Source organism: Aethalodelphis obliquidens, unplaced genomic scaffold, assembly GCF_003676395.1.
Source record: "Aethalodelphis obliquidens isolate GAN/ISIS:26980383/991018 unplaced genomic scaffold, ASM367639v1 scaffold42, whole genome shotgun sequence".
Lineage (NCBI taxonomy): Eukaryota > Metazoa > Chordata > Mammalia > Artiodactyla > Delphinidae > Aethalodelphis > Aethalodelphis obliquidens.
In genome coordinates, this window is record NW_020837986.1 from 9,261,916 (window position 1) to 9,287,199 (window position 25,284).

The 25,284-nt window shown below is 42.2% G+C and overlaps 1 protein-coding gene across 5 annotated transcripts in view; it reads left to right on the plus strand.

The window, feature by feature from the left end:
* NDRG3 (NDRG family member 3) overlaps positions 1-25,284 on the plus strand; it is an 86,242-nt gene that overhangs the window by 39,890 nt on the left and 21,068 nt on the right. For 4 of the 5 annotated variants that reach the window (XM_027078373.1, XM_027078374.1, XM_027078376.1 and 1 more), the window contains 6 exons: positions 12,923-13,028; positions 14,518-14,638; positions 16,461-16,523; positions 17,581-17,641; positions 18,688-18,774; positions 20,536-20,592. In XM_027078373.1, coding sequence (XP_026934174.1) covers positions 12,923-13,028; positions 14,518-14,638; positions 16,461-16,523; positions 17,581-17,641; positions 18,688-18,774; positions 20,536-20,592 — 495 coding nt within the window. Of the gene's footprint in view, positions 1-12,919; positions 13,029-14,035; positions 14,145-14,517; positions 14,639-16,460; positions 16,524-17,580; positions 17,642-18,687; positions 18,775-20,535; positions 20,593-25,284 lie in introns of those variants that run through there. The other variant, XM_027078377.1, reaches the window with a different exon arrangement.

Genomic DNA, 25,284 nt, shown 5'->3' on the forward strand with positions numbered 1-25,284 from the left:
GATAGATGCATGATAATTAAGTATAGTAAAATGTTAGTGGTAGAGTTCAGGTGGTGGGTATACAGATGTTCACTGTAAGGTATTTCAACTTAGGCATATGGTTGAACGTTTTCATGATAAAATACTGCGGGGGGGACCAATGTTTACTTTTGTTAAAAAGTACACAAAACTGCTTTTAATTTTCACACAGCTCTCTCCATGGACATTTCCAGTACTTCTCCACATGCACACACACTTATGAACTTGTGATCACTATGTTTGTATAAATATCATCATTGTTATTTCTCACATGTTTCTAAAACTTCACATGTAGTATTTAATGTGTGTATATCACATGAGTAAATATGTTAAAAGATAACACTTGTGTATAATCAAATGTAGAAAATGCAGAAAAGTATGAAAATAAAGGTTTCCTATAATCCTGTTCCCTAGGGATAACCGTATTTTATTTCTTTCCAGTTTTTACTTTTATATTCTGGTTATCAAAAGAGTACGTGCTCGTAGTAGAATATTTGGAGAGCACAGAGAATTATAAAGTAGCTAGAGAAAAGCTCACAGTCCTGCAACCCAGGAGCAACCATGTTAACGTGTTCAGTGTTGAGATGTATGTCTGTGTGTATTATTTATTTATATTATTTATATTACTTATTTATTTTTATTTTGGCTGTGCTGGGACTTAGTTGTCACATGAGGGATCTTTTTTTTTTTTTGCGTCAGGCAGGCCTTTTGGTTGTGGCATGCAGATTCTTAGTTGCGGCATGCAGGCGGAATCTAGTTCCCCGACCAGGGATCGAACCCAGGCCCCCTGCACTGGAAGCGTGGAGTCTTACCCACTGGACCACCAGGGAAGTCCCTGTATTTTATTTTCTAAAATATAATTTTTAAAGTTTATATAATTGGTCACCCTGGATGTACAATTATGTATCTCCTTTTCTGACTTAATATTAGAACACAATCTCATTTACATGTCATTTTAAAACTTGCATAAAAATGATCTCTAGTGGGGAACTCCGTGGCAGTCCAGTGGTTAGGACTTGGTGCTTTAACTGCCAAGGCCCGGGTTCAGTCCCTGGTCAGGGAACTAAGATCCTGCAAGCCACGTGGCGCAACCAAAAAAAAAAAAAAATCTCTAATGGCTGCCTGTTACTTCATCATATGGCTATCCCATGACTTAACTATTCCATTATTTTTGGAAATTAGATTGCTTATAATATGTTCAGTTCACTGAACATTTCTGTGCATAAATTATATGTACACGTTGGATTATTTCCTTAGATGGATTCTTGGAATGAACACACTTAAGGCTCTTGGCATATCTTGTCAAATTGCCTTCTACTTCCACCAGAGGGGTACTCAAGAAATATTAATGGAAAGTGAAAAGCTGCTGTCTGCCACAATATATCATTCCTGTAGAATTTGCTGATGATGGAGTGAACTCAAGAATGGAGTTCTTGCTCCTAGGAGAAGAACTCCAGGCCTGGCCAAGGGCTGAGTAATTTCATGTTGGCTGTTTAATTGCAGTAGCTCTTAAGAGGACTGATTTATAGAACTCTGCTGTGAGGACTGGTTTTTTGTGCCACAGTTCAAATGTATGTATGTGACTGCCACTTCTAAAGGGGTATAAGCAGCTTTAAACTCTTGCAGGTCACTTGCTGAATGGGCGCTATTACAAAATAAGAATTCAGTGAAGTAAATAACTGAAAGTGCCTTCCACAGAAAAGAGGTGTTTGGAGACATCTGGGATTCAGCCACCTGCTACAGTCTGTTAGAGAGCTTGACCAGTTCCACGCTCCTCCCCTTGCCTTGAAGGATGTGATTGTGGCCCCAGTCCCCCTTTCAGCCTGTTGTCCCACTGCTTCCCATTGTACACTCCACCCACTCCCAGGAAAACTAGAATTATTGCTGACCTACCCATCCTCTGCTTTGTGCTTTTCCTTTCTGATGGCCTTTGTTCACAGGTCCTCCCCTTGAGATGCATACCCGTCCCCTTTTGGGTTTTTTTTCTTTTTTTATGACTGTTATTTATTTTTTATTTATTTATTTATTTTCTTATTAGTTATCCATTTTATACACATCAGTGTATACATGTCATTCCCAGTCGCCCAGTTCATCACACCACCGCCACCACCCCCAGCCGCTTTCCCCTCTTGATGTCCATACGGTTTTTCTCTACTTTTGTGTCTCAATTTCTGCTCTACAAACTGGTTCATCTGTACCATTTTCTAGGTTCCACATATATGCATTAATATACGATATTTGTTTTTCCCTTTCTGACTTCCTTCACTCTGTATGACAGTCTCTAGATGCATCCACATCTCTACAAATGACCCAATTTTGTTCCTTTTAATGGCTGAGTAATATTCCATTGTATATGAATCGGATGTGGTACATATGTACCACATCTTCTTTATCGATTCGTCTGTCGATGGGCATTTAGGTTGCTTCCATGACCTGGCTATTGTAAATAGTGCTGCAATGAACACTGGGGTACATGTGTCTTTTTGAATTATGGTTTTCTCTGGGTATATGCCCAGGAGTGGGATTGCTGGGTCATATGGTAGTTCTATTTTTAGTTCTTTAAGGAACCTCCATACTGTTCTCCATAGTGGCTGTATCAATTTACATTCCCACCAAGAGTGCAAGAGGGTTCCCTTTTCTCTCTCCTTCTCTCCAGCATTTGTTTGTAGATTTTCTGATGATGCCCATTCTGACTGGTGTGGGGTGATACCTCATTGTAGTTTTGATTTGCATTTCTCTAATAATTAGTGATGTTGAGCAGCTTTTCATGTGTTCTTGGCCATCTGTATGTCTTCTTTGGAGAAGTGTCTGTTTAGGTCTTCTGCCCATTTTTGGATTGGGTTGTTTGTTTTTTTACTATTGAGCTGCATGGGCTGTTGATATATTTTGGAGATTAATCCTTTGTCCATTGATTCGTTTGCAAATATTTTCTCCCATTCTGAGGGTTGTCTTTTCGTCTTTATGGTTTCCTTTGCTGTGCAAAAGCTTTTAAGTTTCATTAGGTCCCATTTGTTTATTTTTGTTTTTCTTTCCATTACTCTAGGAGGTGGATCAAAAAAGATCTTGCTGTGATTTATGTCAAAGACTGTTCTTCCTGTGTTTTCCTCTAAGAGTTCTATAGTGCCCATCTTACATTTAGGTCTCTAATGCATTTTGAGTTTATTTTTGTGTATGGTGTTAGGGAGTGTTCTAATTTCATTCTTTTACATGTAGCTGTCCAGTTTTCCCAGCACCACTTGTTGAAGAGACTGTCTTTTCTCCATTGTATATCCTTGCCTCCTTTATCATAGATTAGTTGACCACAGGTGTGTGGGTTTAATGTTGTCTTGATGACTGTAGCTTTGTAGTATAGTCTGAAGTCAGGGAGTCTGATTCCTCCAGCTCCGTTTTTTTCCCTCAAGACTGCTTTGGCTATTCGGGGTCTTTTGTGTCTCCATACAAATTTTAAGATTTTTTGTTCTAGTTCTGTAAAAATTGCCATTGGTTATTTGATAGGGATTGCATTGAATCTGTAGATTGCTTTGCGTAGTATAGTCGTTTTCACAGTACTGATTCTTCCAATCCAAGAACGTGGTATATCTCTCCATCTGTTGGTATCATCTTTAATTTCTTTCATCAGTGTCTTATAGTTTTCTGCATACAGGTCTTTTGTCTCCCTAGGTAAGTTTATTCCTAGGTATTTTATTCTTTTTGTTGCAGTGGTAAATGGGAGCGTTTCCTTAATTTCTCCTTCAGATTTTTCATCATTAGTGTAAAGGAATGCAAGAGATTTCTGTGCATTAATTTTGTATCCTGGAACTTTACCAAATTCATTGATAAGCTCTAGTAGTTTTCTGGTGGCATCTTTAGGATTCTCTATGTATAGTATCATGTCATCTGCAAACAGTGACAGTTTTACTTCTTCTTTTCCAATTTGTATTCCTTTTATTTCTTTTTCTTCTCTGATTGCCGTGGCTAGGACTTCCAAAGATATGTTGAATACTGGTGGTGAGAGTGGACATCCTTGTCGATTTTTTCCAGGTTGTCCATTTTATTGGCATAGAGTTGCTTGTAGTAGTCTCTTAGGATGCTTTGTATTTCTGCAATGTCTGTTCTAACTTCTCTGTTTTCATTTCTAATTTTATTGATTTGAGTCCTCTCCCTCTTTTTCTTGATGAGTCTGGCTAATGGTTTATCAATTTTGTTTATCTTCTCAAAGAACCACCTTTAATTTTATTGTTCTTTGCTACTGTTTTCTTTGTTTCTATTTCATTTATTTCTGCTCTGGTCTTTATGATTTATTTCCTTCTGCGAACTTTGGGTTTTGTTTGTTCTTCTTTCTCTAGTTCTTATAGGTGTAACATTAGATTGTTTATTTGAGATTTTTTTTGTTTTTTGAGATAGGTTTGTATAGCTATAAACTTCCCTCTTAGAACTGCTTTTGCTGCATCCCATAGGTTTTGGATGGTCGTGTTTTCATTGTTATTTGTCTCTAGGTATTTTTTTATTTCCTCTTTGATCTCTTCGGTAATCTCTTGGTTATTTAGTAACGTATTGTTTAGCCTCCATATGTTTGTGATTTTTTTGCTGTATGTGGGCCTCTCACTGTTGTGGCCTCTCCCGTTGCGGAGCACAGGCTCCGGACGCGCAGGCTCAACAGCCATGGTTCACGGGCCTAGCTGCTCCATGTCATGTGGGATCTTCCTGGACCGGGGCATGAACCCGTGTCCCCTGCATCGGCTGGCAGACTCTCAACCACTGCGCCACCAGGGAAGCCCTGTTTGTGTTTTTTACGTTGTTTTCCCTGTAATTGATTTCTAATCTCATAGCGTTGTGGTCAGAAAAGATGCTTGATATGATTTCAATTTTCTTAAATTTACTGAGGCTTGATTTGTGACCCAAGATGTGATCTATCCTGGAGAATGTTCCCTGTGCACTTGAGAAGAAAGTGTAATCTGCTGTTTTTGGATGGAATGTCCTAAAATATCAATTAAATCTATCTAGACTATTGTATCATTTATAGCTTGTGTTTCCTTATTAATTTTCTGTTTGGATGACCTGTCCATTGGTGTAAGTGAGGTGTTAAAGTCCCCCACTATTATTGTGTTTCTGTCTATTTCCTTTTTATACCTGTTAGCAGTTGCCTTATGTATTGAGGTGCTCCTATGTTAGGTGCATATATATTTATAATTGTTATATCTTCTTTATTTTAAAGTCTGTTTTATCTCATATGAGTATTGCTACTCCAGCTTTCTTTTGATTTCCATTTGCGTGGAATATCTTTTTCCATCCCCTCACTTTCAGTCTGTATGTGTCCCTAGGTCTGAAGTGGGTCTCTTGTAGACAGCATATATATGGGTTTTGTGTTTGTATCCATTCAGCAAGCCTGTGTCTTTTGGTTGGAGCATTTAATCCATTCACGTTTAAGGTAATTATCAATATGTATATTCCTATGACCATTTTCTTAATTGTTTTGGGTTTGTTTTTGTAGGTCCTTTTCTTCTCTTGTGTTTCCCACTTAGGGAAGTTCCTTTAGCATTTGTTGTAGAGCTGGTTTGGTGGTGCTGAATTCTCTTAGCTTTTGCTTGTCTGTAAAGCTTTGGATTTCTCCATTGAATCTGAATGAGATCCTTGCTGGGTAGAGTAATCTTGGTTGTAGGTTCTTCCCTTTCATCACTTGAAGTATATCATGCCACTCCCTTCTGGCTTGCAGAGTTTCTGCTGAGAAACCAGCTGTTAACCTTATGGGAGTTCCCTTGTAATGTTATTTGTCGTTTTTCCCTTGCTGCTTTCAATAATTTTTCTTTGTCTTTAATTTTTGCCAGTTTGATTACTATGTGTCTTGGCATGTTTCTCCTTGGGTTTATCCTGTATGGGACTCTCTGTGCTTCCTGGACTTGGGTGGCTGTTTCCTTTCCCATGTTAGGGAAGTTTTTGACTATAATCTCTTCAGATATTTTCTCGGGTCCTTTCTCTCTCTCTCTTCTCCTTCTGGGGCCCCTATAATGCGAATGTTGTTGAGTTTAATGTTGTCCCAGAGGTTCTTAGGCTGTCTTCATTTCTTTTCATTCTTTTTTCTTTATTCTGTTCCACTGCAGTGAATTCCACCATTGTGTCTTCCAGGTCACTTATCTGTTCTTCTGCCTCAGTTATGCTGCTATTGATTCCTTCTAGTGTAGTTTTCATTTCAGTTATTGTATTGTTCATCTCTGTTTGTTTGTTCTTTAACTCTTCTAGGTCTTTGTTCTTTAATTCTTCTAGGTCTTTGTTAAACATTTCTTGCATCTTCTCGATGTTTGCCTCCATTCTTTTTCCGAGGTCCTGGATCATCTTCACTATCATTATTCTGAATTCTTTTTCTGGAAGGTTGCCTATCTCCACTTCATTTAGTTGTTTTTCTGGTGTTTTATCTTGTTTCTTCATCTGGTACATAGCCTTCTGCCTTTTCATCTTGTCTATCTTTCCGGGAATGTGGTTTTCATTCCACTGGCTGCAGGATTGTACTTCGTGCTTCTGCTGTCTGCCCTCTGGTGGATGAGACTATGTAAGAGGCTTGTGGAAGTTTCCTGATAGGAGGGACTGGTGGTGGGTAGAGCCAGCTGTTGCTCTGGTGGGCAGAGCTCAGTAAAACTTTAATCCACTTGCCTGCTGATGGGTGGGGCTGGGTTCCCTCCCTGTTCATTGTTTGGCCGCGGCAACCCAACACTGGAGCCTACCCGGGCTGTTTGGTGGGGCTAATGGTGGACTCTGGGTGGGCTCACGCCAAGGAGTACTTTCCAGAACTTCTGCTGCCAGTGTCCCTGTCCCTTGGTGAGCCACAGCTGCCTCCCGTCTCTGCAGGAGACCCTCCAACACCAGTAGGTAGGTCTGGTTCAGTCTCCTATGGGGTCACTGCTCCTTCCCCTGGGTCCCGATGCACACACTACTTTGTGTGTGCCCTCCAAGAGTGGAGTCTCTGTTTCCCCCAGTCCTGCTGAAGTCCTGCAGTCAAATCCCGCTAGCCTTCAAAGTCTGATTCTCTCGGAATTCCTCCTCCTGTTGCCAGACCCCCAGGTTGGGAAGCCTGATGTGTGGCTCAGGACCTTCACTCCAGTGGGTGGACTTCTGTGGTATAAGTGTTCTCCAGTTTGTGAGTCACCCACCCAGCAGTTATGGGATTCGATTTTATTGTGATAGAGCCCCTCTTACCATCTCATTGCAGCTTCTTCTTTGTCTTTGCATGTGGGGTATCTTTTTTGGTGAGTTCCAGTGTCTTCCTGTCAGTGATTTTTCAGCAGTTAGTTGTGATGCAGGTGTTCTTGAGAGAGGGAGTGAGAGCATGTCCTTCTACTCCGCCATCTTGAATCAGTCTCCCCTTTTGGTTTTAGTTTGTGGGGTTTTTTTGGGGGGGGGTAAGGGTGAGATTAAGTACTAAAGGTAGAGGTGACTTTATTCTCATTTGGGGAGAAAAAAAAGAATCTTATAGAAAAAGCTAAGGCCTTTTATCACCACCCCCAATCTCAGTTCCCTTTTCCCCTGTCACTAGAGGGTTTATTTCTCTGACAAGCTCTGTCATAGCACGGGCTTGACGGCTGCCAACTGCCCAGAATTCACATCCTTCCAGCTTAGCAGCCTCACTGCTAAGAGAAGAGATCTTTACCTGTAACTTGAGGGAAAAGGCTAGGGGAGGGGCTTCCCTGGTGGCGCAGTGGTTGAGAGCCCGCCTGCCGATGCAGGGGACATGGGTTCGTGCCCCGGTCTGGGAAGATCCCACATGCCGCGGAGGGGCTGGGCCCGTGAGCCGTGGCCGCTGAGCCTGCGCGTCTGGAGCCCGTGCTCCGCGACGGGAGAGGCCACGATAGTGAGAGGCCCGCGTACTGCAAAAAAAAAAAAAAACCCAAAAAAGGCTAGGGGAGGAGTCTTATTGGCTTAGTATGGGACCTGTGTGTGTGGGTCACATGCATATCCTTGGACTGCTCACTGTGGCCAGAGATTGGGGTGTCTGAATTGGCCAAACCTGGACCCCTTCCTACCTGGACTAGAGAGTCCATGTTCTGAAGGTGTTCTGAGCTGTTTCATGTGGGTTAAATAGTCATTCACTCTTTTTCTCCTCATTGTTAGCTAAGGCTGTGTGAAGAAGGTATTGGAGTTGGCTTTGAAAAGACAGATAGGAAAAGATAGATTTTATGTTGACATATTGCAAAAGAAGCTTTCAAATGAAGAGCATGATTTGTAGGAAGTCTGAGAGTGTGGGTAGTGGAAAAGTAAAAGTCGATGTCTCAAAGAATATTGATTTAACCAGGCTGAAAGATCTAAGAGGTAAGAGGGGAGAGAGCTGAGGCTAGAGTCAGGGAGAATGTATTATAGAACTTCAAGAAGGAAAATATGATTTACTCATAGGCAGAAAGGCTGAGTAATTGTGGAGGCAGATTCTTTTACTACGGGATTAAATGAAGTGCAAATGAACTTTATGCCACCACACAGGGGTAAGGCAGTGGGGGCATTATATTAAAATTCCCTATATAGTAAATAAGAAAAGCTATGCCCAAGGCTCATACAGTAGCCTGCTTATTAGAAACAGAATAAAACTCATACTAATAAAGAATGTTGACATTTCCAAGAGTGTGTTGTCCTACAAGTTTACCTAAACTGTTTCAGACTGGCCGGGGGGAGGAAGAAGCACTAATAGACATGACGTGATCAAAATTTAACTACGTTCAGAGAGGTATGACAAGTCAGATTGTGTAATAACTCTGGTGATGGCACATCTAGCAGAAGGAAAAGGACTCAGAAAAAAAGGTGAACACTGATTCTTATCAATTAATGGTAATATCCTAATCTCTCAACTACATCTTTGATTAAGAGGGCGAGGCAGTCTAAGATGGAGAAGTATGTTGTGGACCGATATGATTTCAGGTGGTTTTATAAGCCTGGAGAATAAAGGATCATGTTTTAAAAGTGCATAGTCTTGGAGGTGGTAAGTAATCAGAGAGTGCTGGGAAAGATCTATGACCAGAGCCTATTGGACAGTTTCACTGTGCAGTCATACCCTCTAGAATGCTGGGGTGAAGGGTGAGGTAACTGGAGAAACAGCCTTTGCAGCAGTGATAGTTGGCTAAAGCAGAAAGGTGGCAGCAGCGTCACCCCTGCAGTGGCCTGACCAGTGGATCAGCTCCATAGCCAAGGTCTCTGCACACTCATCTCCAGATAGAGACTTGTTCAGGCCATTCACATAAGGTCACAAAGGATGTATTTACAAATCCACATGGATGTGAGTGTCTCCTTTCTTTTTGTATTACTTTGAAAATGAAGAGAAACCATAAGAGATACTGACAACCAAGGGTTGCTCCACATAGGGCAACAGGATTGACAGATAGGGCCCAGGACTCTTGGCCTTTTGATACTTTGGTCGCTACACAATTTGAGGGCATATTATGGGGAGGTAGGGGCTAAGATCTCCCTAAAAAGTTGAAATTTTGTAAGCCAATTTTAACTCTGAATTTCATCCAGATTATGAAACGATGACAAAGTAGTTACTTTGCCCTGTTGCCTCGTCTGCTTTTTTTTTAAAGGAATTCCTTAATTTTTATTTATTATTTATTTATTTATTGGCTGTGTTGGGTCTTCGTTTCTGTGTGTGGGCTTTCTCTAGTTGCGGCGAGCGGGGTCCGCTCTTCATCGCAGTGCGCGGACCTCTCACTGTCACGGCCTCTCTTGTTGCGGCCTCTCTTGTTGCGGAGCACAGGCTCCAGACATGCAGGCTCAGTAGTTGTGGCTCACGGGCCTAGTTGCTCCGCAGCATGTGGGATCTTCCCAGACCAGCGCTTGAACCCGTGTCCCCTGCATTAGCAGGCAGATTCTCAACCACTGCGCCACCAGGGAAGCCCACCTCGTCTGCTTTTTAAATGTGTTCTCTTTTGCCCCATCTGTTTTATCTCCCTTTTCATCATCCTTCTGAACTTCCCTGACAGCTCACTATCCCCCTCCCTCCGCTTGGCACCCTCCCTTTTCCTGTACACACTATCCCCATCAATTACCAGGTCTTAGGAGGTCCTGCTAACCCTAGGGCCAAAGTGTAAGTTGGTTTTTTCCCTCAGTTCTCAGTATCACAGCTGAGACCAAGCCAGGATATTTATGCAAGACTCTCCTGAAGGCTTAGATATGACACAGGAAGGCTCCAGCAACTTGACTGTCCAGATGACAGATGGTTGCGCATTCTCTTCAATTTGGGTTCTCCTGTATTGTCACTCATCTGGCAGGGGCTGGTTTCTCCCTGTCTCCCTCTTTGTTCTTTCTTTCTCTCAAGAAGTGTAACATGAGAGAGGTCGAAGCCTCCTTAAGTTCATTTTCGGAATATATCACCTCCCAGAAGGAATCAGGTCCTAACTTTAGTGCACATTCCTTCTCCAAGTTTTTATACTTTAAATATATGTACGTAGGGACTTCCCTGCTGGTACGGTGATTAAGATTCCCAGCTCCCAATGCAGGGGCCTGGGTTCGATCCCTGGTCAGGTAACTAGATCCCACATGCATGCCGCAACTAAGAGTTTGCATGCCACAACTAAGAGCCAGCGCAACTAAATAAATAAATATTAAAAATATATATATATATATATATATATATATGTAAACATATACAATCTCTATAGTGTTGCTTTTTAAAAATATCTACATACGTAAGTCATATATCATATACAGATCCTTCTGCATTTCTACTCAGCATTGTTTTTTCAAGATTTTCTCTGTGTATTAATGCTTATAGTTCTAGTTCATTCATTTTTGTCTGCATCTCATTATATGAATGTCATAATTTATGTTTCCTTACTGATGACTAATTAGACTACTTTCAATTTTTTGACATTATAAATAAGGCCTCAGTGTATATGTATATATGTATATATATCTGCACATATCATTTGTGTGTGAGTGTGTTTGAGAATCGCTTTAGATTATCCCTAAAAGTAAAATTGCTGTAGGGTAGACATCTCTTAACTTTACTAGAAATTACCAAATTTTTCTCCAGAGTAGTCGTTCCAGGTTACATGCCTACCAATAGTGTATGAAAGTTCTTATTTCTCTACATCTTGGCCAACACTTGGCATTATCTGACTTAAAAATTTTTGCCATTCTGGTATGTATGAAATTGCATCTCATTGAATTTAATTTGTACTTTCCTGACTGCTAATAGAGTTAATGTCGTCCTCTTCAGTTTTCTTTCACAGCATCCTATTTATTTCTTTCACAGCTCTGATCACAGACGGTTGTTATGGGTTGGTTGGTTTGTGTGTTTATTGTCGGCCTCCCTGTGTAGAACGTAATCTCTGTGAGAGCAGGGATCACATCTCTCTTGTTCACTGTTTTGTGCCCAGAGCTCAGTCCAGGGTCTGGTAGTAGGGCTTCACTAGATAAGTAGTTGTTTAGGGAATGAGCCTGATGATGGTGGTGGAGGGGGTTCCTCAATAAGTGACGTTACCACGTGAGAAATGTTCATACAGCAACAGGAATTTATGTCTTTATATTCCTCCCATCCAAACCCTGTACTTTATTTCATAGCCAGTTCACAGTGCCTGATTCTCTCCTTCATTTCTTATTCCCCCTTTTCAAGCCTTTGAAGAGGATGTAGCAAGCAGTAATAGAGGATAGCAGAAATATTGAGTCACTTGTGGTTTGATTTGCCAGAGAGATACCTGCTGTAGCTTGCAGCCCGTGATTTGAGATATACTGACGTTCAATTAGTGTAAGATTGTTCTGTGCCCCACATGAGAGAAGGAACCAAGGCTCCGATGAGGTTCATTATTAGGTAGGAAATTAAGTTGGAAGTGCTTTGCCTTTGTTGAGATTCTTATTGACAGAGTTATTTTGTCTCAGCTACTATAACAATTCCTGAGATAGGTACGGACTTTGTCAGCAAAAATTCACTAGGCTAGGTGTGATAATTCATTTTTAAGAAATACAGATGTTGAAGAAGACTGGAATAAATCTCAGTTACTTTTTCTAGAGTCTTTTTTTTTTCTACCCAGCCGCTCTTAGTGCTGGTCCCAGTAGCTCTGATTTCATCTTGTTCTAGCTTTATTCAGTTCCTGAGCTCTGCTCTGGCTGCATCTTAAATTTTACTCATTGCCTTGGTTAGGACCCTTTAGGATGCAGGGAACAAACCCACCCAAAGAGCTTAAACCAGAGGCAGTCCAGGGATGTCTCAGAACTAAACAGCACACACAGCCGGAACCAGGAATTAAAGTGGTGGAAACGCCTACTATAAGCTCCCAAGTTTACTTCTCTTTTCAAGAGAAGAACCAAGCTGAGGATGGAATCTCTTAGTCCCAATTACAGATTCTCAGGGAAGGATGCTGACCTAGCATGGACCAGACGCCCACGTGACTCCAGTGAGCCATGGCCATAAGGTTATAGTCTACAGACAAGGCGGCCAAGAGCCACTCCTGTACTGTATGGATGACACAGAAGGGCAGCTCCCAGGGAAGGGGAGAGATTTTAGGCAGATACACCCATAGGTGCTATTGAAATTATCAGTTGTTGAACATGCATTTAGAGGCTCTGAAGCCTCTGCCTTTTTACCCAGCAGCTTCTTCACATCTTCTGCTTCCTTAACTTTCCTTTCCCCAGGTTTTACCTGGCTCCTCACTCAACTTGCTGATCTCCTTGCCATAGCCAGTTGCGAATATATTCTCAGCAGATCCCTGGCTTCCCCCACTTAAGAAAGTGAGCTTTGTAGATAAGGTATATTTTTCCTTAGTTTGTTTGTCTGGAAGGAATTAAAAAGTAGGAATATTCTGTATGATACAACATCCGTCTAGTTGGCTTATAATTCAGCTATGATGTGTCCTGCCCCAGCTAGTGGGAAACAGCAGTGAATTGGGTATTGTGAAACTTCAGTAACCTGGGAAGTCTGTTCTGCCCTTGCTGAGACCTTTATGTTCTCTTGTTACAGGAACATGATATAGAAACAACTCACGGTATGGTCCACGTCACTATAAGAGGCCTACCGAAGGGAAACAGACCAGTTATTCTGACATACCATGACATTGGCCTCAATCGTATGTATTTGATTTTATACCTTCCCTATTTTATTATAATACATATTCTTTGTATATTTTTTTAAAACACACAAGAAACCCCAGTATTCTGATAAACCATAGGCTTTCTCCTCTATACCTTAAGCTTCCCTCCTCATTGCTACATGTTAATGGCAGAATTAAAGTTCCTGGGAAGTATGCAGTTGAATGCGTTTTGGGGGATACTGGGATTATATCTCACTTTGTGTCATGTCTGCTAAAGGACTGAAGATTATATGATGAACTGGTTAAGAAAGTAGAACTAAAATCAGTTTTTTTTAAAAAACAATCTGTGCTTTGGTTTTTTTCATATTTCGGGTTAGAAAATTCAGAGCTTGAACTTAACTTTGTTGTGAGCTCTTCAATAAATTAGTAAAAGTATTCTTATTATAGCCTGTCATGAGTGACTTTAATTAATTAATTAATTTTTTAACATCTTTATTGGAGTATAATCGCTTTACAATGGTGTGTTAGTTTCTGCTTTATAACAAAGTGAATCAGCTAGACGTATACATGTATCCCCATATCTCTTCCCTCTTGCATCTCCCTCCCTCCCTCCCTATCCCACCCCTCTAGGTGGTCACAAAGCACCGAGCTGATCTCCCTGTGCTATGCGGCTGCTTCCCACTAGCTATCTATTTTACATTTGGTAGTGTATATATGTCCATGCCACTCTCTCACATTGTCCCAGCTTACCCTTCCCCCTCCCCATGTCCTCAAGTCCATTCTCTAGTAGGTCTGCGTCTTTATTCCCGTCCTGCCCCTAGGTTCTTCGTAACAATTTTTTTTTTTTTTTAGATTCCATATATATGTGTTAGCATATGAGTGACTTTAAATGGACTTCTCTAGATGGTAATATAAGATTCTGGCCCTAGCCCCAGGCATACAGAGTCTACGTACATGGGTTTTCTTGCACGCTCCTCTGGCTTTCAGAGGCGGCCTGCATTTGAAGTTACAGTCTAGTGCTGGACCTTTTGTTGCCTCTTTAGCATGAGAAGGAATTTGAGCAGTTCCACCAACAGGGTAGAAATTGAAGCAGAAACCCCTCCCTGCACCCCAGCGATTTTGCCAAGAGACACAGTCTTCCACATGGTGAATGTAAGCAGCCTAAGATACTCACTTTAGCCGGGTTCTTGGGATACGGTCAGTATCTCTCTGTTAGGTAGGGGAATAAGATGCATGAAAAATGACAGTATTATGGGTGTAAGATTGTCTTGTGAAACACCAGGATTGGTTTCCTCTTTGTAGACATTCTGTAGAATTGAGGATTAGTTATCCTTTTCAAGTTGTTAAGATGTCTGGTAGTCAGCCTTTAGGACAGCTTGAATCAGACAGATTGTTCAGACACTTCGCTTTAGTGAAACAGTGATTAAAAGGGGATGAAAGAGGACGATGATGTGGAATTGATTGAGTAGAGGAAAATTGGGGAGAAATGGAGAGCTTGTGACTTATGAGTGTTTTGCTCTTGCAGATAAATCCTGTTTCAATGCATTCTTTAACTTTGAGGATATGCAGGAGATCACCCAGCACTTTGCTGTCTGTCACGTTGATGCCCCAGGCCAGCAGGAAGGTGCACCCTCTTTCCCAGCTGGGTAAGGCCACAAGCAAGACCTTCTGGAAGACATGCACTCAGAGAGCAAACGGTTAAGCTCCAGAGGGAACAGTAGCCGTGTGCTTCCCTCCAAGCTGGTTTTAGCACAGCCTACAGGTTATACTTGTCAACCGACCATCTGCATATTTTCTCTCCTTGTTCTGAGAGGACTGTTACGTACACTCTATTCACGAAAACTGCATGTTTTCCCATATCCAGGAATGGCCCTCCACGAATGGGAGCCAATCACAAGGCATGAGTGTCTGGAACACCCACTTCTCACTGTCTTTTAACTGTCTCCTTCCTCATCTATTTTTGTGTGTGTGTGTCCCTCCCTGAAACTCCCAACTACCTAGGCCCAAACTCAGATCCCTCTGAGCTTCCTGGGAGCACCTCCCCACCCTTACCTTCAGTCTGGTGACAGGAATTTGAATATCAGTATAACCGTTTGTTTGGAGGAGCTGCCCTGTCAGCTAGAGGTGCATTTAACTGGACGTGGGCATGGAGCTCTCAGCCGCATCCTAAGCCGGCTTTGCATGGTGGAGCCACAGTGTCCCTGACTCTTCCCTGGACAGCATGATTATTGAGGAGACCTTGGAGGAGGAATGAAAGCACAAGCTGTGGAATGCTGATTCTTCCCCTCTCCCTTTACTCGTCTCCGGAGCTGCCTTTGCCAGTGACTGCTGTGAAATGGACCATTGCAGTGTTAGAATCATAGCTAACACTTCCCTAGTACTCAAACAGTGTTCTTGACGCTGCATTGCATACTTTACATTTATTAACTCATTTGATCCTTCCAACCCTATGGGATAGGTTTACTGTTACTCCCATTGTACAGGGGAGGATGTTAAGGCCCAGAGATATTAAGTACCTTGGCCAAGCTTACGTAACAAATAAGTAATAGAGCTGGGATTTTAACCTAGGCATTCTGGCTCTAGAATCTATGTTATTGACTATGTCCAAGCTATTCTGTCTCTTAAACACAAATTGGCCGGTGACCAGTTTATATCCAACAAGATTTAGATCCAGTTCCTTTTTTCTATTTTACGTACAATGGCTCAAGAGCACTCCAGTGCTTGAAGTGTTTGAAGCAGAGGCAGGCTGACTTCCCTGTCAAACGTAGAGCAGATCCTGCCCCATATGTAGGGGGTTGTCTGAAGATCCCTTCCATCTTTGATGCTGTAATTTCTATGGACACTTCCTACTTCTCTTGGATTCTTGGTCTGAGTCAGTTTCGGGCTTGTCTGACCATCTTAGGATCCAGTGGCTTAGATCATGAACCAAATTCAAAAGCAAATAATAAAGTAACCGGGTTATTCTAGGCCTAAGTAAAACAAATCAGCCTCTATGATGAGCAGCCCAGGATTTGCGACTGTGTGCCTAGGCCCAGTAAAGCTTTGTTTACTTTTGCACTTAGCTGCCTAAACCTAAGCAGAAGACCAAGAGCAGTAGGTTGACTCTTACTGCTAGAAGTTTATTGAGCCTGAACCCCAAATGAAGTGGTTATTAGGGGTTTGGAAATACCCTGGAGAGAACCATATTACCTGTTCTTTTCAAATGGCTTCCTCTTGTTCCAGAGATCACTCTTCAGGTCATAGAAACATGTAGTTTTTTTGTTTGTTTTTTACTTTCCTCTTAGTGTGGCCGTTGTAGAGAGTCACACAACATGCCACAATCATTTCCGGGTACCACATCACCTCCTTTGAGCCTTTGGTAAAGGGAATGCTTTTATCTAAGAACCCTGTACTTTTCTAGCTGTTCTAGTGATTGGGAACTGTGAGTACATTCTAATGTATGTAAGGAGGTATCCTTCTGGATTTCAGGTACCAGTATCCGACAATGGATGAGCTGGCCGAAATGCTGCCTCCTGTTCTCACCCACTTAAAGTAAGTTCATTCTGCAGTCCTTTCGCATGGTTTTTGTTTTTTCACTCTTTCTACTATGTGTCTGATCTGGGGGATATGACGATGAGCAAAACAGTATCGTCACTACCCTCGTGGAGTGTGGAGCTTACATTTTGGTGTGGGAAATAATTGACAACAAGGAAGCAAACAAACAGTCACAACTTACGTGCTATAGAAGAAGTCAGTGGGGATGTTGTGATAGAGGATAAGGGCAGGGTGTACACAGATGAGGCTAATTGAGGATTGCCTCTCTAAGGAGGAGTCCTTTAGATTGAGGCCTGGAGGATAAAAAGGAGTTACCTAAACAGAGAGCCAGGACAAGAGGATTCCAGACAGAAGGAATATGTCCAAAAGGCCTGAGCCAAGTGAGCAAGTGGGAGAAAGGCACAGGGTGAAATCTGAGAAATAGACAAGGACCAGATTGCACAGGTCTCACAGATCAGGTAAGGATTTGGGATTTTATTCAAAAGACAAAAAACACCGAAGGGTTTTAAGTGCTATCCAATTTAGTCTTTTAAAATGATCACTCTAGATATGTAAATTGCACATCTGTAAAGCAATTTACATTTTTAAAAAGAAATTACTCCAGCTGTGGAGAGAATGGTTTAGAGAGGGGTAAAAGAGAAGAAGCAAGGGACCAGCTAAACGGTTACAACAATCAGGCAAGTAAGTGACAATGATAGCTTGGTACTGGCTACTGCCCAGGGGATGGAATGGAGTAGGAGCAGGCAGATGGAAATACTTTGAAGGTAGATTTGCTGATGGGTTGGATGTGGAGGTATTAGGAGAGTGAGCTGTCAAGGATGACTCCCAGGTTTTAGTCATATTTCATTTAATCCGTAAAATCAACTTAGAAGTAGGTGGTCATATTCTTGTTTTATAGGTAGGGAACCCAGGCTCAGGAAGTTAAAGAAACCTGACCAAATTCTGCATCCAGTAAGCGTCAGAGCCAGATTTGAACCCAAGTGCATTCTTTTCATTATGCCCTCCTACCTCCAAATGAGTTAACCCTGTCAATGTTGGTGTGTCCCGTTCACAGTCTGAAAGGCATCATTGGGGTTGGAGTTGGAGCTGGAGCTTACATCCTCAGCAGATTTGCAGTAAGTACATGGAGGATTAGTCTCAGCACCCTTGAGGCACTGCCTAGGTCACAGCTCTTACTGCTGTGTTAAACGACAAGGAACTGTTGTGGGATCTCGTGTCAGTTTTTCTGTAAATTCTGTCAACAGATACAGGTTTGTATAAGGCCTTGCTTTGTACTTATAACACCTGAAGAATAACAGATGAGGGCAAGATATCATCAATAAAAATAATTCTCAGAGAATACTTAACAGTGGAATTTCTTACAACCATTAAAATTTTGTAAGAAGAGCTTGTAATGATTTGCAATTCACATACACCATAACCTTAACAAAAAGGTTAGAATACAGATGCACATAAAGTTTGTCATAGGCATAGGAAAGAACTGAAAGAAAACATGAAAATACTAACAGGTTGATGTTGTGTGGTTAGATAATATGAGATTTTATTTTCTGCTTTTTATAATTTCTCTGTTTATCAAATTTTCTATAGTGAGCATAATCGGAGGGGGAAAAGTAAGCTGGAAAGTTTTTAGTTTACATAGAAATGTTCTTATTGACTTTTATTTAAGGAACTCTTTCCCAAATGCCTCCTGGGTGAAGGGCAGTCTTCTGGAGGGTGGTATCACCTATTCATGTGGTTTTAGAAAAAAACTTAAGGTGCTATTGGGGACAAGGTGTATGAGTATGAAATAGCCAGTCTAAGCCTCAGTAGCCCCTTATGCCCTGTTGTCCCAAGGGCACTGCCCCAGCAGGGGAAACCCACCATGAGCCAAACAACTGTAGAGATACCAGGTGCCGTCCTCTGCTGTGGAAATAAAAACCGTCTCCCCTGTAGATCTTTGCCAGGCGAGATCATGTGATGGTAGTTTAGGAAGCTGGTTTTCCAGATGCTAAGCTAGATTTATAGAGCTACTTTTCTAAATATCCTCCCTAGCACCTCTCTGACCTTTCTTACTTTCAAATCTGAGGCATTGAGGCCTTGTAAGAGGTGACTAACCATGCTGCAGTGTTTTTAGAAGAAGCTGAGAGTGGGGCTCTTTACTGTTGTCTTCGTCTTGTTTCAGCTCAATCACCCAGAGCTCGTGGAAGGTCTCGTGCTCATTAACGTTGACCCTTGTGCCAAAGGCTGGATTGACTGGGCAGCTTCCAAAGTAAGACCAGTGTCCATTGGCTCATCTCTTGGTCCCTTCTCAAAATGGCTTATCTGGTTTTTATTTTTATTTTTTCATTCATACGGTCAAGGGCAAGAAGTTTTAAGTATAGAGCTTGATGAATGTTTACACATGTCATCACCACTTAGTCAATATACAGAATATTTCCAGCTCTGTGCTTAATACTTCCTCCCTTTCCCAGAAGTAACTGTTATTCTGACTTCTACCGCCATAGATTGGTTTTATATATTCTTAAACTTCGTATCCTTGGAATAATAGAATATATATTCTTGTGTATCTTGCTCCTTTGATTCATCATTGTCTGTGAGTCTCGGTCACGAATGGAATACTGTGCAACCAAAAACTTATGGAGTTTTTTTTGGTTATTTAAGGAAATGTGAAAATTCTCATGTTTAAAAAAACAGATAATAAAATTTTGTTAAATACGTATATGCATTTATAAGGGAAATAATTTGCTACTGGTAGTTACATCTTTGGCTGGTAGCATTACAGATGATTCTTATTTTTAGTTTATGTATTCTATGTTTTCCTAATTTTCTATGATAAACATGTATTGCCTTCATAGTTACTTTAAAATATTAAACTATTCCACCTGCCAGCAGACCAGATTCTAAAAAGTTTATCCATTCCTCCCCACATTTAACTTCTGGAGAAATGATGTATTTCCTAGCTTTGGATGAAATATATTAACAACGCTATTGCCAGATGCTATGGAAATTCTTTCTTACAACCTGACTTATTTAAAATTTGTTTTAATTCCTATCTAGGATATGGGTACATTAAAACTTACCTGAACACTCTTCATAACGTGATACAACCTAGTAAAAATTCCTATAAAGCTTTAGAATGACCTTATGAGTAGTAAACATGCAATGAAATAGGTTATTAATTCTTATTGTCTTTAATGTATAACCTGTGGATCACTGATAACCCATGTGAAGGTTTCTGGGCTTCTTTCTTCCTTAATCTTTCTGGGACTCCATGACCCTACTCCACCCATATCCACATCTGTCCCCCTGATTTCCTCTTGTCCATCTCCACCCCCAACTCAGTACTTCACCTCTGATCCAAGTCAGCAGTAGGAATTGAGCATAAAAGCAACAAAGAAGGAAGGCTTAAGGGAATCAGCAACATAATTTGAGATGGAAATTTTTCTGAAAATAGACTAACAGTCTGCAGATTTACACAGATTGATGCATTTATTAGACTGTGATGTGCATAGTTTTGAAATGGGAAAAATTAGGAGAAAAATGTTCAAAATGCAAGAACATTCTGTAAACATAGCAATTTCCTCCCACTACTTGAAATGAAGATAGCAAAACTCAAAGAAAGAGAAAAAATTGTTTTTTCTTTTGGATGGCTTGGGAGTAGTTGTAAGTCGTTCCTTATTAACTGTAAACCCAGTGTAACTGCAGAAATACAGGCAGGAATGAAGCAGCTAATAGCTGTGAGTTCTCGGTCCCACATTTTCGAAGAAGCAATGGCAGCATTTCTTCTAGCCACCTATTTCAAAGCAGGCTATATTATTACCCTGGATGGAAAACTTTTCGTTTTTTTCTGACTTGTTTCTTGTTCTCGGGTTTCCTGGGACCACCATCTCATGAAAATGTGTGACACTGAGTTGTGTTGTTTATTTGTTGAAGGATAACATATATACAAGAAAGTGCACCAGTGAAGTGGACAGCTTGATACATTTTTACCCATGCTAACTCCCTTGACACCAAGTTTTTATCTTTGTAGCTCTCGGGCTTGACAACCAATGTTGTGGACATAATTTTGGCTCATCACTTTGGGCAGGTAAGTGCCTGTGCCAGCCAGGAGAGGGGTGTGCTTACTGGCTTGTGTGCAAAGTCTTACTCACCTCAGGAAAGAAGGGTGCCCCAGAACTCACCTGATCCCAGTGGGTTACCACTTTCAGTGCCGTGTGAGATGCACGTGGCCCAGCAAAGGCCAGTCTTAGGGGAGAGGCATGAACTCAGTGCCACGTGGCTCTTGGCATTTGGAGAGAGGAGAGAAGGCAGCCCCCACCGCCCACCTGTTCCCTGTGAGCAGATGCCATCTGTTCATGTTTGACAACATCATGTGCCTCACCAGGCATCTCTGGAGCCAAATGAGGGAAGGGCTTTACAGAAATAGAAGTTTCAGAGAAAAAGAAACCAAGAATGTTAGTACTGAAAGAACCTTAGAGATTATCTTGTTCAAACCCCATGTCTTACTGGTGAGGAAACAAGTCCACGGAGGAAATGACAATTATATGGATAATTGTTACGTGAAAGAGGGGATCCCAGTCCTCTTTTCAGAGAGAAAGTGAGTTGGATAACAGAAATCTTACACCAATTACAATGTGTGTTTACTCCTACACCACCAAACAATTCTCAGACACCAGCTGGGTGTCCTGCAGTTCAGCTCAATGATGCCACTGTCTACCTGGAGATAGGTCAGATCCAAAAGATGAGGGCTCGGCCCTAACCACCAGGCCACCCCCACTGCTCCCCCTTCCCCCACTTCAGCCACCAGTTGCCACTCCAGGTTGTCACCTGTGCTTCTGACCAACCAGCTATATAGATCAGAGATTCCAACGGCCCCCTCCTTGGGTTCAGTTAATTTGCTGGAGTGGCTCAGCAGAACTCAGAGAAACATTGTACTTACTAGATTACGGGTTTATTATAAAAGGACATATGACTCAGGAACAGCCAGATGAAAGAGATGCATAGGGCAAGTCATATGGAAAGGGGCACGGAGCTCCCACGCCCTCTAGGGTGCACCAGTCTCCCAGAACCTCCACGCCTTCACCAACCCGGAAGCTCTGCCACTCCCATCCTATGGAGGCTTCATTACAGAGGCATGATTATGTGGCAATCAATTCAATGGCCAGCTCCTCTCCCCTCCCCGGAGGTGGGGACTGGGTGGGATTGAAAGTTCCCACCCTCTACTCACAGGGGCTGGTTCCACCTAGAAGTTACTTAGGGGCTTTCCTAAAATCACATCGTCAACAAAAAAAGATACCTTTATCAATCTCATCAGTTTGGAAATTCCAAGCATTATAGGAGCTCTGTGCCAGGAGTGGATGAAGACCAGACACATATTTCTTATTATAAATCACAACATCACAGATGACCTATGAAGAAGGAATAAATGAGCAATGAGTTCGGAGAGCTGTGAGGTGTCTGGAGTTGGGGAGATGAAAACCATATAAATAGGAGTAATGCGGGCTCAACTGTAGTCTCTGTACTGAAGGAAAATGGTTGGTGGGGAGAAAATTAGCATTTACTGAGTACTCATTCTCTGTAAAGCACTTTGACAAGTACTTTTAGGTACAAACTCAGTTATTTTTCACGTGGTTCTATTAGACTTATTTTATTTTATTTTATTTTATTTTATTTTATTTTATTTTATTTTTTTGCGGTACACGGGCCTCTCACTGCTGTGGCCTCTCCTGTTGCGGAGCACAGGCTCCGGACGCACAGGCTCAGCAGCCATGGCTCACGGGCCCAGCCGCTCCGCGGCATGTGGGATCTTCCCGGACCGGGGCACGAACCCGTGTCCCCTGCATCGGCAGGCGGACTCCCAACCACTGCGCCACCAGGGAAGCCCTAGACTTATTTTAAAATGGAGAAACTAAGGGCCAGAGAGGCAGCGTAACTTGCCACCATTGTCCAGATAGCAAGTGGTTTGAATCCAGGTCAAGCTAACTCCAAAGCCCATAGTTTTTTTCTTTCATTGAGATTTTATTTTATCAAAGGTACAAATTCACACATATTTTAGAGTAGAGAAGTTCTGCAGGGCTTATTACAAAGAATCTGCCACTCACCCTATTACCTTCTTGTTAGATTAATTCTTTTAGCTGATTCTTTTGGGTTTTGCCTCTTTAATTATTTACTTGCATATAGTAAAGGACACAAATCATAAGTGCATCTCAGTGACCTTTTATATTACATACATATACTCCTTTGTAACCACCACCAAATCAAGATACAGAGCATTTCCATCATCCCCATAAGTTTCCCTCATGCCCTTTCCTAATCTCTATAATCCCCCTCCCCAAACAAGGTATTCACTATTCTGTCACCTCTATACATTATCTTGCCTGTTCTTAAACTTTATATAAACGTAATTACAGTGTACACTTTTCTGGGTCTGGCTTTTTTTGCTCAGTATAGTCTTTGAGATTCAACCATGTCATTCTATGTATCAGTAGTTCATTCTTTTATTCTGTGTAGCAGTCCATTGTTATATACCATGAATGTTCCTATGAACATTTGGGTTGTTTCCAGTCTTCTGTTTTTGTTTTACTATTATATTTATTTATTATTATTTTTTAAATTTTATTTATTTATTTTTGGCTGTGTTGGGTCTTCATTGCTGCACGTGGGCTTTCTGTAGTTGGGGCGAGCAGGGGCTACTATTCATTGCGATGCGCGGCTTTGTCACTGTGGTGGCTTCTTTTCTTAGAGCATGGGCTCTAGGCACGCGGGCTTCAGTAGTTGTGGCACAAGGGCTCAGTAGTTGTGGCTTGCGGGCTCTAGAGCGCAGGCTCAGTAGTTGTGGCACGTGGGCTTAGTTGCTCCGCGGCATGTGGGATCTTGCTGGACCAGGGATCGAACCTGTGTCGCCTGCATTGGCAGGCAGATTCTTATCCACTGGGCCACCAGGGAAGCCCTGTTTTACTATTATAAATAAAGCTTCTATGAACATTCTTTTTTTTTTTAATATTTATTTATTTGGTTGCACTGGGTCTTAGTTGTGGCAGGCGAGCTCCTTCGTTGTGGCATGCAAACTCTTAGTTGCGACGTGCATGTGGGATCTAGTTCCCTGACCAGGGATCAAACCCAGGCCCCCTGCATTGGGAGCACAGTCTTACCCACTGCACCACCAGGGAAGTCTCCTATGAACATTTTTATATGTGTCTTTTTGGATATATGCTTCCATGTCTCTAAATATGCATATATTTCCACTTGTTGATTTTTCATTTGTGGGCATTATCTGTTGGCATTCCATTATGAAAGATGATTTCTCTCATATACACATACACACCGACCCCATGACACACGTTTGTGTTTTCCACCACTCTATCCTCCCAATATAATGTAATTTGGATTAGATCAATTTCCAGCATTTACACTAGCATATAAATGTTATTCAGAGTTGAGCCATGACAGATTTCTTTTTCTGTACATTTCCCCTTTACCAAGTGACAGTGTTAGAATTTTTAAGTAAGGACCACTGGGGGGACACTGCAAGGTGATAGTGGCAGGAAGGCATGTCCTTTCCTTTTTAAAAAAAATTTAAGACTTCCCTGGTGGCGCAGTGGTTAAGAATCCGCCTGCCAATGCAGGAGACATGGATTTGAGCCCTGGTCTGGGAAGATCCCACATGCCTCGGAGCAGCTAAGCCTGTGTTCTACAACTACTGAGCCTGCGCTCTAGAGCCCATGAGCCACAACTACTGAGCCCACGCACCTAGAGCCGGTGCTCTGCAACAAGAGAAGCCACCGCAATGAGAAGCCCCCACACTGCAATGAAGAGTAGCCCCTGCTTGCCGCAACTAGAGAAAGCCCGCGCACAGCAACGAAGACCCAACACAGCTAAAAATAAATTAAAAAAAAAAAATTTAGCCCAAGAATCAGGGCTTGCCACACAGAAGGCCTGGTGACACTCATCTCAGCAGTCTTCAGGTCACACTTTCTCCATCCTGTGGGCTGTTTCCAGGGTCCAGTCAGGAGACAGAAACCACACACTTCGAGTTGAGAAAATTTAACATAAAATATTGTTAACCAGTAGAAGGTTGCTTACTTCTCAAAGAGGTGAAAGAGGACTCTCTGGTGTCCAAAAGTAGCAGGTGGAAACCAGCAGCTACTCCTGGGCAGAGTGCATGTGGACACTCAGGGAACTAAGGACTAGTTGGGCCCACCCCCACCAAGCCTGAGAGTCATGCCTCTTCAAGGAAGGTAAGGTTTCCACAGAAAGTACAACCGGCCAGGAGTGAAAAAACTTGCCAGAGGGTGAGGGCCGTAACTGGTCCATAGAGCCACTCACCAGATGAGGGAGACATTTGTCTGAAATAAGGTCTGAACAGCTGCAGAAGCTCCAGAAGCTGCAGCTGGGTGGGGGAGAACCTGGGCCTAGGGCGCAGCTACAGCTTTTCTACGAGAATTCCTGACACCTTGAGCCAGTGGCTCCTGAGCTAAATTTTAAAAAGGGCCTGGCAAATGGAAAATGCTTATGCATCCTAGCTCCAGTGCTACAAAGAGCAGTGGTTCTGAGGCTGGGGATAACTGGCACAGGTTCTTTGCCCAATGGCTAGTGCTCCCTGTCTGTCCGAATTTTGTAAGGGTGGATCACTGAAAGGCCTGTGTGCACCAGGTGAGGCTTATCCCGTGGGTGATTAGACGGGGCCATTTCCTTGGGGAGCCCCTGATGTCAGCAGCTTTAGGTCTTTTCTCTGGGACTGGTCACATTCCCCAGATAAGCTTTGAGGTTACACACCAGA